This window comes from Actinia tenebrosa, unplaced genomic scaffold (genome assembly GCF_029948245.1).
Source record: "Actinia tenebrosa isolate PJP-AT-01 unplaced genomic scaffold, QUT_ActTen_1.0 PGA_scaffold2__45_contigs__length_23673736, whole genome shotgun sequence".
Taxonomy (NCBI): Eukaryota; Metazoa; Cnidaria; class Anthozoa; order Actiniaria; family Actiniidae; genus Actinia; species Actinia tenebrosa.
In genome coordinates this window covers 18,544,178-18,557,801 of record NW_028292579.1, presented here as the reverse complement: position 1 = coordinate 18,557,801, position 13,624 = coordinate 18,544,178, and the positions used below count along the sequence as shown (strand labels likewise).

Sequence of the window (13,624 nt, the reverse complement as noted above, 5' to 3'; positions counted from 1 at the left end):
TGGGCTACCTGTGGACAGTTCTAAATCCAAAAATTCAAGATGGCGGACGAGGAGTTGGCTGGATTGAGGGCGAAGAGAATGGCTGAATTACAGCAACAACTAGGGGTAATATTTCTCCCTAGTACACTTTTAATTATTTACTTGGTTCATAACTAATAAATTTCTTGTTTTTAGGGCCAAGATATGCAAAATCTACAGCAGCAGCAACAACGACAAGAAGCGATGAAAAGGTTAGTGTTTGGAGCTCTCTGTCGTATAAACTATGTGCATGATGTAAGAATAATTATACTTTCTTTAATATCAGTTCTTAGATAATCTGGAATAACTTACGCTTGTATATTTAAAATAGCGCCGTGACTACTGCACTCTATCTAGCCATTATTAAAGGAATACCTATCTCTCCATCTATGACAGTTATTTGAGCATATTAATAAAGAAAAACATCCTTTAGCGTACGAGTCAGATTATTTGTTTATTGTATCGTTAAATTGAATGGCTTAGTTCTAATTCCATTTGAAAATTGTTCTCTTATTTAAGTTCGAACGAAAAGCAAGGAGATTTGGGATGAATGTCATGTAGTAAAAATATCTGTCAGCATATTTCTATTTGTTGATTAGCATTTGTCACCCCATTTGACCCCCCTCCCCTTCAGAATTTACAATTTCCTCCTTGGGTGGGGTATGGACATTTTCTGGAACTACACATTATGTTAGTTACATATGTTTAGAAAAAATTACTTTTTGTCACTAGCTGAAAGGAACTCAGGAAAAAAATCAGAGTCCCTGATAGGAATCGAACCGATGACCTACGGGATACCAGTAAGATGCTCTGCCACTGAGCTACAGGAACACTCATGATGAGCAGCCATTTATTAGCTTTTATTGTGTTTTTTAGTATAATTTTTAACTTGAATAAAGAGTTTCTTGAGCTGAGATTGTTTGAGCGACCCAAAAGTTTACCAGAGCAGAAGTAATACCAAAGTATTTTTTATCCTGAATTTCAACTCTTCTTTGATATAACATACAATTATACTTATAACTATTAATTATTATTTAACTCAGGCTCATTGACCATTGGTAAATATTTACCTCACTGCCCGAAGACTTACAGCTCAGTAAATTAACTATAATTAATTAGACGTGGGTTCGATTCCTGCCAAGGGCATTTGATATTTTTCTCTTATTCTCTCTAAATTAACTAATGATCACTCCACCTTTGGAAATATTTGTTAATTATTATATGAACACCATTGTTGTTATTTTGCCAGCTGTTTTAAGAAGTATCCATATCTGATTTAACAGGGAAAATGAAATGAGAACTGCATTGCTATCTCAGATATTGGATCAGTCAGCCAGGGCAAGACGTAAGTTTTATAATAAATTAATATAGATTTAATTAATGAAGATCATTATTTATGATTTAATTATTACCCGCTAAGCATTGTGCTTCTAACACTTTTCTTTTGTTTTACCGCAACTCTCAAATGCTTTATAACTGGGTATGAATAGAAGTAAACAATACGCCCCCAAATCAGTGTCACTAGTGTGTCTCATGGTAGGATGTTGGTAGATTGTGGGTAGGTTGTCAGTACAGGTGTGGTGTCGGCCAATACTCTATCAACACCAATTTAGGGGTCATATTATTTACATCTATTACCTTATCACTGCACAGAGCATTTAATTTTATTTCTTCAATTACTTAATCAAACTAGTACAGTATGTTTGGAATTTTGAAAATTAAAACTGTAAAAAAATGTAATCTGACAATGCCATACTTTAGTTACAGAAGCTGAAGGCCCGCTAACCCATTAGTTTTTTGTGTGTGTTTCTGCAAATTCTACATGGGTTATTGGATTGATCAATCACCTTAGTTTCCTATTCCTCCCCCCCCCCCCCCCCCTCCCCCGGTTTCTCCTTTTTTTCTTCTGCAAATCTTCAAAGCCGTGGAATGTTATACCACTAGTTCCATTTCCATTTCGTGTGCACCCATCCTCCAAACCCCTGGTTAGGGCCCTGAGTTAAAGTACACTCCTACAGTAACATGGAAAAATGTATTGTTTCAGTCAACAGCATAGCTCTTGTAAAGCCAGATAAGGCAAGAATGGTGGAAAGTATACTAATACAGATGGCACAGAGTGGACAATTACCAGGAAAGGTATGGGATTAGAAACCATGGAATTTCCTTAAAGCCTATGTTTTATGATGTTTTGTTGGAAAACGGTATTGTCAGTAATATTAGCTTTATAAAACCAAATCAATTTACTTGTGAACAATTTGAAGATAAAATTAAATGCTGAAATGTTCTTAAAATCCATTAGCGGCATGAAAAAACTATTATATGTTTCAATCAAAGAAAAAGATGATGTTTCGACAATGCAATGCATCATTATCAAGTCAATTATAAAAAGCCTAACAATCTTATGTATTTATTTAAACATCGAAACCCTAGGGGTATACAAAAAACTCCAAGACACAAAATTACATTAAAGGTAACTTGTTAAGCCTCTGAGCTGATGTAAGCCAGGGCATGTAACTCACAGATAAAATTCTGAAACAATCTCAGGGATAATGTCAGTTAAGGCATGGATAATTCACAGAGTGAAACCTGAAACAACATCCTGGCTGATCAAAGTCAGAGCATAGTTAATATAACTCACAGATCAAACTCTGAAACAACCTCTGGGCTGATTTAAGTAACTATAACTGATGAACTGATGAACTGAATAACTTAAAAAACTGATTTAAGTAACTTATTGTAGATCAACCATGAAATGACCTCTTGAATGATCTAAGGTCGAACGCTGCTAACTCACAGATTGAACCCTGAGACAGCCTCTGGACTGATCTAAGTCAGTACACGGCTAACTCACAGACCAAACTCTGAAACAACCTCTGGGCTGATCTAAGTCAGTACACGGCTAACTCACAGACCAAACTCTGAAACAACCTCTGGGCTGATCTAAGGCAGAGCATGGGTAACTCATAGATCAAACTCTGAAACAACCTCTGGGCTGATCTAAGGCAGAGCATGGGTAACTCATAGATCAAACTCTGAAACAACCTCTGGGCTGATCTAAGGCAGAGCATGGGTAACTCATAGATCAAACTCTGAAATAACCTCTGGGCCGATCTATAAGGCCGAACATGCATATCCTCAAATCAAAAAATCAAAGGGAGTGTTCCACCAACTCTACTCACATGTGATGCCTTCCTTTCCCCTTCAGATAAATAATGAAAAGTGTCACAATATCATGTCGTAGGTTGGTGAGTCACAGCTGGTTAGTTTACTGGAAAGAGTTAGTGAACAGACACAGAAAAAGACCACAGTGAAGGTGAATATTAATTTCTCTTGTAAGAAAGAATAGAAAGAATGTAGGAGTCAGGGGGTAGCCCCCCCCCCCCCCCCCCCCCCCCACACCAACACTTTTTTTTCTTAAGAAATTATTTTTCAAACTTACCCTCTCTAATAATGCTAAAAATACTCACATTGTAATATAAAAATTCTCTTATAGTTCAACAGGCGACGTTATGATGATGACGATGATGATGATTACTAGCTAAATTTTTTAGGTAAAAGTTTATCAATGATTGTAATTTCAGACAATGTGTAGTTCCAGAAATCATCCATACCCACCCCACAGAGGAATTTGGAATTTCCGAAGAGTAGGGGGGTCAGAGAAAGAACGAAAATTACAGAGTTTGCATGGAAGAAAATTGGAATTTCCAGGGGGAGGGGGGTGTCTTTAAAAAATTCCTCCATGAGGAGGGTATGGATAATTTTTTGAACTACACAATGATTCTAAGACAAGTTGCAACATTTACTAATAAGCACTTTTCAAGATCCTGCAACCTTCACAACTTTAAATAGCCCAAGTGTCAGGCCTTCAAGGGGTCTGGAGAGGGGCCTGGGGAGAGGGGGAAGAGTGGCAGAGGAAGGCCTGACGAATCACTTTCCTTTACAGTTGCTCCCCCCCAACCCCCCAACCCCCCCCTTTCTCCTTGAGCCTGATACTCAAGCAACTCTAGATATGTGAATGAGGTTTTGGCTTCCATCATCAAAATATTACTATTTCAGACCTTGTAAATTGGAAGAAGGAACCAAAACTGGAAGAAAAGAAAAATGCTGCTTCCAGAGTTGCCTCAAGATGCAGGGGTCTTTGGTTTACTGTAGAATATCAATGAAAGAGTTTACCATTTCAGACTCAGAATCTTATTGTTTGTAAAGAAGCCAAAACTCGAGAAAGCGTCATGTATCTAGTCTGAGTTGTCTGGCTCCCACAAAAATCCCATTATTTTAATTTCTGTATGTTTTTTTTTTTTAGATGTATGGCTGTGTGTGTTTTAATTTGATAAAAATATAAAGTGACACTATAAGGATGTCAAACACTTCACATACGATGGTTTGTGGATGCTGTCATTTCTCATGAAGTCCATCTTTGCCAGGAAGGTTCAAACTGCTTGAAAATAAATAATAGTAGACAGCCAGAGTAGGTCGCTATAGCACAATGGATTCTCAACACTTATTGTCAATAACTGTCTATCAAATTGGTTGATCAAATTACCACTACCATGGCCGCTGGCCCCGATCAACTTTCTTACATTTTTACTTTGAAAGAGAAAGTAAGGCGTGGAAAGAATCCCATATTGAAAACCAAAGGCAAGGATTTCATCAACCTTAATCAATTTCAGTTGTAAAATTTTGAAGTTTGATAAAATGCATATCAATATGCTTTTGTTGATTTTCCATTGAGATTTAGTTTTGTATGAATTCACATTTTGACTTTATTTTTGACTTTTCACAAGTGATTATGACAATTACCACTACCAATATTCCTTGCACACTTTCTTTTGTTTAGTTATTTAATACTGTGCAATAAATTTATTGTCTTACTATTCTGAAAAAATAAAAAAAAGAACATTTAAAAAATCAGGCTCAAAAGCTGGGGCACATTAAAGAGTGCAGGGGTCATCTTTTTATTCAACAATGAAGGGGGGTTAACAATGGAGTGGGTCAACAATTGAGGGGGTCAACAATGGAGGGGGGTCATATTCCTTGTCAGGGTCGCCAAGGTAAGCAAATCCCACCGTTCTTGCACCTTCCTGATAAAGGCATGGGTAATCCCCCAACAAAATCCTTCGTTCCCCTCCCCGGGCGATAAGTAATGACCTGTCCGACGACCTGTCCCTTTCCGAGAAGAGATGAAAAGAAGACAGAACAAGGTTGGGTTTCCTGTGTCATGACATTGGGATCCCTGTGTTACGCCAAGATGGCGACTATTACAGAGTTGAAGAACGTTGCCTGTGAAGCCATTGACAAATACTCCAAAGAGCTACAAGAACTTAATAAAAAAATATGGGAAAATCCTGAGCTGAACTTCAAGGAATTCAAAAGTCATGAAATCTTGACAGAATTCTTCGAAAAACACGGTTTGGAAGTGTCTCGAAAATGGACATTGGAGACGGCGTTTGGTGCCAGGTACGGTGGAAATGAGGGTCCTTGTGTAGGGATTATATGTGAGTATGATGCTCTACCTGGGGTAGGACATGCCTGTGGACATAATCTGATTGCTGAGGCTGGAGCAGCGGCAGCGTTGGGTAAGTTAACTACTGGTGATCGACACGTTGATCCTGTTCAATATCTTACAATTCAGACTTGATTCTTTACATGGTACTTCATAGTTGTATTTTACAATACGTGGATCATCTAATACATAAATTGTCATGGGAAGGAATTAAATAATATGCTATTCACAACTCTTAAAAACACCAAGAAGTACATGTGAATACCCGGGGGGGGGGGGGGGGGGGGGGGAGGGGGGGTACTCCGCCAGGATTTGGGTAGGGGTTCCGCTGGGATTCTGAAAGGGCTACCCTGTTTATGACAAAAGATATAATTAATTGCATTGAGTTCCTGTTTCAATCATCATGTCATCTCACGTATTGCTTTTTTTGACGACCATAATAACCAGTTTCGGTCAATGCGAAAGTAGAAAACCTGAATATGACAGGAAACTTAGGAAAAACCTGGAATTTGAGTGAAATTACATACCCTATTCATGACAAGAAGCTGCCTGTTCAGCGGATCATCCCTGTATAGTCCATATATTGGAGTACCCCCTACCCCCCCCCCCCCCCCCCCCCCCAGGATGAATACATTTAATGTGGTCATACTTTTGCATGTTGCACTGTTAGAGTTGTGAATACTCCCAAACACTTATAAAAACTATCATGTTTCATGTCCAGTAAGGAATATTTATGGTCTGAGTCAAACAATGTATCATATAGGTGTCAAAGCAGCACTTGAGAAGAGTGGCAACAAACTTGGAAGACTCTTAGTGCTTGGTACCCCTGCAGAAGAAGGAGGTGGTGGAAAGATCTACATGATCAATAATGGATGCTTCAAAGATGTGGATTTCAGTATGATGGTGCATCCATGTCCCTTTGATGCAATAGGAGCTCACAATTTGGCCATCAGTCAGCACACTATTACGTTTAAAGGATACGCCGCACATGCTGCAGCATTTCCCTGGGAAGGAATCAATGCATTGGATGCTGCAGTAATGGCATACAGCAGTGTCAGCATGCTGCGGCAACAGATGAAGCCCACGTGGAGGGTCCATGGTGTGATTCTTGAAGGAGGAGTCAAGCCTAATATAATACCAGATAAAACAGTTATGGAGTATTACTTGAGGGCTCCTAATAAAAACGAACTAGAAGAACTGCGAGCAAAAGTGTTTCTTTGTTTTGAGGCAGCAGCAAAGGCAACTGGTAAGTTATTTAGAGGATTTCTGGTCATAATATTTTGCTAAAAAAGGTGTGTCCCTAATAAAGATATAGAAGTTTACGATTTGTTGTGAAATGTGATCGTCCGGGTGAGTGTAGTCTTGAGAAAGACTGTTGTTGGTGGTGACTGACATTTCGACAACCTGAGCAGAAGTCATCTTCAGAGTTTTATACCTCTGATGTGGTCATAATGTAAACGGTAATAAGTCGGTATTGTTATGTTAAGATACGTGGGTGTTATCACAAGTCGCAGTCATTTGTTTGAGGTCGTTTATAAGTCTTTTGTAAGGTGCCGGTAATTGTTGACTTCAGTAAAGCGGTTTTTGTTCTAAGTTTGTATACCAGGTAGTTGGTGCTATATGTAATACATGTAGCAGAGTCCCAGTCAATGTTGTGTCCATTGTCCTTGTGATGTTCATCGATGTGACTCTTAAATTTACAATTATTATTTCAAATTTACTAAAAACATGAAAGCATGGTTCTAGTTTACTTATGAATACTTGCAACACTGTAACTTTTCAAGTGTTCACTGAACACTGAACGTTTGCTCCATTACACTTGCTGTTCTTTTTTGTTTCGTTTTTGTTTGTTTGTTGTTTTTTTACTTCAGGAACAAAATGGAAACACTATTCCTTTTCCATCACTTTTTTCTATATAAATATAGATTATGATAAATATAGTCACAAGACTTCAAGACTTCAAGACTTCATACTAACATGGGAGATATACCGTATGTTTTTTTTTTAGGATGCACAGTTAAAATAGAAGAGCCTTGTTTACCATACGCAGAGTTGAATACCAACCCTAAACTAGCAGATGTGTACAAACAGCATGCAGAGAGTATGGGATTCAAGTATTTGTCCAAGGAGGAAGAGAACAAGTTGCCATTGGGTTCCACTGACATGGGAAATGTATCTTATACAGTTCCTTCGATTCACCCCTTGTACAGTATCGATACAACCGCACCCAATCATTCTCATGCCTTCACTGCAGCCGCAGCTACTGATGCTGCTCATCACAAAACTATCATTGCTGCAAAGGCGATGGCAATGACTGCTATTGAGGTCATGAGCAATCCAGACACTTTGAAAATAATGAAATCTCAGTTTGAACATTCCAAATGATTTTAATCAAATATTTTTGTTCTAAGAATTTGGAAAGAAATTTATCATGAAAAATGCAGGACTTAAAAAGTCACGAAAAAAATGACTAGTTGTAGACAACGACCACAGGTTGAGGATAGCTTTAATCAATAGTCGAGAAAAATACACCATTCGAGCGCAGCTCAAATTGTATTGCCGTAGATTTATTAGCGATTGAATTTTTTATCACAACACGATTATGAAACTGGTTCGAACTGAAATAGAGATAAAAATAACTATATTAATTTGAAAGTAATTAAACTGGCTATTATACGTTGGCTATATGTAATATTGTTATTTATTTTTTGGTTTGTTTATTGACTGACGGACGGACGGACCGACTGACGGACGGACGGACCGACTGACGGACGGACGGACCGACTGACGGACTCATTTTAAAGCGCTTTTTAAAGTATATCCACATGGAAAAGTGCGCTATATTAGCCGTTCCAAGGTTGAGAAAAAAAAGCTCCCACCAGTTCAAGACAGCATGCAAAATACGTGGGACTGACTTTGACGAGGATAGAACCCCGAAACAATTTAAGGACTGATGTAAGTCAGGGAAAGGCTTACTCCCAGATGGAATTTGAATCCGCTTGTTAGGTCATTGTAAGTTATTCCGAAGGGAGAAAAAAAACTAGAGAACCCGGAAAAATCAAGAGATCTAACAAATTATTATGGCTAATCACAAGTAACGGCACGTCCAGGAATCAAGCGTTGTAATGATTCAAACCCTATTCAGTGATGTTTGAAAGAGTAATCTTATCTTAGTCTTTAAAACCCCGATTCCTTGTCCAAAAAGAGCTGAAACCGGTATAACAGGTAAATCAAGTTCCTCAACCAGATTTTTGCTCTTAAAGTTCTCCACTGTATCTATTTTGTTTGCCACAACTGCAGCAGGTCTTCGTGACAAACCTTCTTTATAAAGTTCTAATTCTTGCTGTAATGAAGAGAATTGTTTCAGTGGATCGTTCTGTGAGATGTCCAGGACATAGAGAAGGCATCGACAACGCTCTATGTGCCGTAAAAAGGAATGTCCAAGACCTTTGTTGAGATGAGCACCTGAAATTAGCCCAGGTATATCTGCAACTAGAAAAAGAAAATTTAAAGAGGGTGGTGTTAAAATGATGTTGAGATGTTTGTTACGAGAAAAAAATCTTTAAATTTGATCCAATACCCTGAAACAACATCTGGTTGACACTCAAGCCTCGGACGGACCAAACACTCGGGGTCTTAAAATAACTGAGGAGAAAGTGCTGTCTTTGTAATTACATCTGCAAATGGTTAGACTTTCAAGTGACTCGGATGACCACCGTCTCTCCACACTCATCATTACTAACCAACATAGGAGGGACGTAAAAGAACCACTGAGGACGTAAAGAAACCCTGGCAGTGATCACCCTGAGCCTACAACTCATGATAGTAATAATACTACCACGTCTCTCATTTTTGAAAGCGCCTTTGATCATATCCACATGGAAAAGGGCACTATATTAGAACTTAACCCTAATAACGTTCCGTACTTTAACTACCACAATCATTTTCAAAATAAATTTTCATATTCAAATGTTAAAATTCTTTTTTGGGAATACCAAGACAATAGTGAAAATTAGTATGACAAAAAAGCTACAGAAAGGGAGACTGGACTAGTGTAGGTATGAAACGTACTCATAATTGAGGTCTATGCCGTCCCGAGGTTAAGGAAAAACTGGGTCGAGTGTGGGGATGTTTTATGGTTCCAAGATGGCGTCTATTTTGTCAATCTTGAACCCAGAGCCTACGACACGTTTCTCCTGGCCTGTGGCAAAGAATAAGGGCTCTGGCATAATCTATTTTTTTTTGAGAACAGGATTTCTTGGACTTCCGGTATAAGAGCGCATGCATTAAAAGACTTAAAATAAAATGAATATGTTCCCGATTTCTAATTTTTATGTTGTACGGAAGTAAACACATAACTCTGTTTGACAGCATGATTTTCATTGATTATATTTCATTTCCGGGAAATTGCGCATACGTCAAAAATGGATTATGCCAGAGCCCTCGTTCTTCGCCACAGGCCAGAAGAAACGCAGGCTCTGGGTACGAGATTGCTATTTTGTCCCCACAAACATAACCACAATGCACTGTAATGCAAACTCGAACCAGTTTTTCCCTCGACCTGGGACTGACTAATGAACCATCAAACTTTCAATCAATCAGTCACACCTGCAATTTGATGGTAATCATCGTACTCTATCATTCCAACATATGGATTGAGTGTTGTAAAGGGATATGCCGCAACAGCTGGTTTTGCTTTGGAAATAGCCCTCAATAATGTAGATTTACCAGCATTCGGGAAACCAACCTATATCAGGAAATAGGCAATTAATTAGTAGAGAATTCCAGGCCTTGTTAATCAAGGGTGGTGTGGTGGCAGTGCATTTGTTTCTCACCTCTGGGCAGGAGCGTAGCGAGGTCCCAGAAATTGGGGGAGGGGGGGCACCCAGAATATAAAATTGAAAAAACAACAAAAAATCAGAAACAAGCATTTCTATTCATTTTATTCACTTTTCTGCATAATCTTCCAAAAAAATGTATTGCAAAGTTTAATGTTGAACAGCAAGCTATTGTCTTCTATTATGTTTTCCCAATATGAATTCCATTAAAATATTCAATTTTACATTTTCTGCCATTTCTTCCATCTTATACATTATGAGTTAACACTTTGCTTTCATTTGCAAGGAAATGAGAAAATTGGAATGGAAAATTGGCAAGATAAATGGGATTGAATATGGGAATAAAAAGCCAGGGTGACAAAATGGGAAAGCAAAAATGGGTAAAAACAAAATGGGGATGACAAAATGGGAAATGGAATAGGAAATAGAATAAGATTATTATTAACAACTTTTCTTACCAATCCTACATCAGCTATCGTCTTTAACTCCAGCTCAATTACTTTCTCTTCACCAAGAGTGCCAGGAGTAGCAATCTCAGGTGATTGGTTAGTTGCTGACTTAAAATGAGCATTTCCCAACCCTCCCCTCCCCCCATGAGCAATGACTGTGTGTTGACCCTCTGTACACATGTCTGCTATGACGGTTTTGTAGTGTGTTGCAACAGTCCCAAGAGGCACCTGGAAGTATACAGTTATTGTTAAACCATAATGAAATAAATCAAAATAACTTTTGAACAAGAATTTTATATTTCATCTACATTTTTTGATTTATTTAATTTGTAGTTGACTGTTATTCTTTAAAATAACTTTTGTTGACAAATAAAGAAAGTACAGCATGTATATCCGTTATAATATTATTACATTCATTTCATTTCCGCAAGGCCCATGCTATGGATTAAGGACTGTCCATATTTTATGGCTTGGGGGATGAGTGGGGATGAGTAGGGAGTAGGTGGCTTAGCCTGCATCACATCCGGGATTTTCTTCCTAAATACCACAGTATTTACGAAGAAAATTCCGAATGTGATGCAGGCTATAGGGTGGCTATGTGGATTCTGAGTTTCAAATATGACACCCTTTTGGCATCACATCAATATCTTTACGAAACAAAATATTTAATTTCTTTTATAATTAGAAAGCATTCATGAATATAAAATATACCCCTCCCCCCATTATTTCAATGAACTCTCTTTGCTTGTAAAACATCTGCAGCTGCCCCACAAAAATACACTTAGGGAAAGCTCACTGCTCTGAAAAAAATACCTGGCCAAGGTTCTAAAAAATATCAAATTTTTTAGTCATTAAAATTTCATGAAAATTAAGTTCAGGCCAACGGTAATATCATGCAATTTTAGTTTCTAAGATGATACCTACTTTAATGAATAAATTGGATGCAGTTCTTCCATGACAGTCATTTTGTTTGCCACCTTCTCCATCTCCTGCCTTGTTGTGTTTCTGAACATGCGCTAGTTCTTTGTATGAAGCATCTGCAACAAGGAGGACACTTCCTCCGTGTCCACCATCACCACCATCAGGACCTGCTCTTGGCTGACATCTAAAATATATAAAACAAAAATAAATGGATGGATAGAATCATGAATAGATAGATGGGTGGATTATACATCAGGACTTGATTAGGTAGCAGATCCAGGGGTGGTTCTTTAGGTTTCATGGAATCCCCCTCCTCTGTGAAGCCAATTATGTTCTTTACACTCAGTAAAATGAAATTGCAACCCCTGCCCCCATCCCCTCCCCCCTTGTAAAGCCGATTGTGCCAGCTTTTTCTGTGTGGTGGCCATTTTTGAATCCCCCTTTTAAAACCCTGGATCCGCCACCGCTGATCTTGGCTGGTGTCTTATAATTATACTTCTCATAATCATTAATAATTCATGAGGAAACCAGCCAATGAATGGGCTATTTTTTGGGTCACATGATGTTACTTGAAACCTGGTAAAGTCCTGTGAAAGGACTGAAATAATTTGGTTCAAGTCTTTGGAAGGGATGAATATCTGATAGTACGAATGAGTTATTAATAAAAAGAAGGGATGGTTGGATGGATGGATGTATAGATGGATAGGTGTATGGATGGATTAAATAATAATTAAATGAATGAATAAATGCGTAGTTCCAGAATTTATTCATCCCCCCCCCCCCCCTCCAGGGGTTGAAGGGGAGGGGGAGGGTAAGGATAATTTCTGGAACTGCGCAACAAAATAAACGAGGGATAGCTTGTTGCTTACTTTTTTCGTCTGAAATGGGCACTTCCATCCCCACCATTACCAGCCTTGATCACAATCTTCTTCCAGTCTATGAACTGCCGATCCTAAAAATAAAAAATAAAAAATTTAGTTTCAAACTGTCATTTAGATTGTTCTTGTGAAATACTTAATAATTATTTAAAAATCAAGGGTGGTGTAGTGTTAGTACAATCGACTTTTTGTAATACCTCAGGGTTTTCAGGTTTGATACCTAGTCTTGGCATGATCACATGCGACTAGATAGAGATTGTTAGGTCTCTTCCTAATTGACTCAAGATAATTTTCCCCCTGATATTCTCAAGTCATGCATTCTTCTCTATGCAACATCCAACATACTAAATTTCATTCTATCTGTGAGTAAGCCTTGCCCTCATTTTCTTCAGCCAAAATAAAATTCGCGAAGTTTTGAAGGTTAAACAGGTAAATAGGTTTTTAGTCTCTTTGTTTGTTTTAAAAATACAGCAGGCTACAAGGAGAGAAAGCAGTAAAGACGTGTTTAGAGAATCATGCGCAGCTGAATAGGGGCATCTACATGTGTATTTGTCATAATTAATTGTCGAGCTGTCCTATTAATCTTTAAAAAAAGTCACCTTTTGAGTTGAGCAGTAATGCCTCCATACAGAATATGTTAGTGTCCTGTGGTACAATTTCATATTTGGTTTGGATAGTAAAATATTTCTTAAACCATTATTAAACTAATGACTTTGAAGTGCGTCATCATCTATAGGTAATAAATATCAATGATATGATGATGATCTTATGATTAAGATACTATGGAAGAGTGGTCACTCAGCTCTGTTGTGGATATCCACTGACCAGTTGTGACTGCATACTACAGACAAGAAAAATGCAACATGCAAAAATTATGTCTGACATTTACTTAGCATGCATGTAAATAATGATGATGATGATGATGATGATGATGATAAGGCTTGGATGCTAAGCATCAATAGTGCTGTTGTTTAGCTTTATGATGGACATCCGCTGACCAATTTAGCGCCCGCGTTC

General features: G+C 38.1%; 3 protein-coding genes across 3 annotated transcripts; 2 read left to right on the top strand and 1 right to left on the bottom strand.

Annotated features, from left to right (window-relative positions):
• LOC116304731 (programmed cell death protein 5) lies at nt 1-4,745 on the top strand. The gene is made up of 7 exons (XM_089033802.1): nt 1-105; nt 175-230; nt 1,302-1,363; nt 2,063-2,154; nt 3,260-3,331; nt 3,512-3,569; nt 4,322-4,745. Exons 1-6 carry the CDS (start codon nt 40-42, stop codon nt 3,554-3,556), a joined length of 393 nt encoding a protein of 130 aa, XP_088889928.1. The 5' UTR covers nt 1-39; the 3' UTR covers nt 3,557-3,569; nt 4,322-4,745.
• A 512-nt stretch (nt 4,746-5,257) lies between these two features.
• LOC116304721 (xaa-Arg dipeptidase) lies at nt 5,258-8,204 on the top strand. Its single transcript, XM_031714495.1, has 3 exons — nt 5,258-5,594; nt 6,285-6,767; nt 7,530-8,204. Exons 1-3 carry the CDS (start codon nt 5,267-5,269, stop codon nt 7,904-7,906), a joined length of 1,188 nt encoding a protein of 395 aa, XP_031570355.1. The 5' UTR covers nt 5,258-5,266; the 3' UTR covers nt 7,907-8,204.
• Nucleotides 8,205-8,299: 95 nt separating this feature from the next.
• Nucleotides 8,300-13,394, bottom strand: LOC116304722 (uncharacterized). Its single transcript, XM_031714496.2, has 6 exons — nt 13,207-13,394; nt 12,599-12,681; nt 11,733-11,913; nt 10,818-11,036; nt 10,130-10,268; nt 8,300-9,013 (listed from the first exon to the last, which is right to left on the bottom strand). Exons 1-6 carry the CDS (start codon nt 13,267-13,269, stop codon nt 8,652-8,654), a joined length of 1,047 nt encoding a protein of 348 aa, XP_031570356.1. The 5' UTR covers nt 13,270-13,394; the 3' UTR covers nt 8,300-8,651.
• Nucleotides 13,395-13,624: the final 230 nt, after the last annotated feature.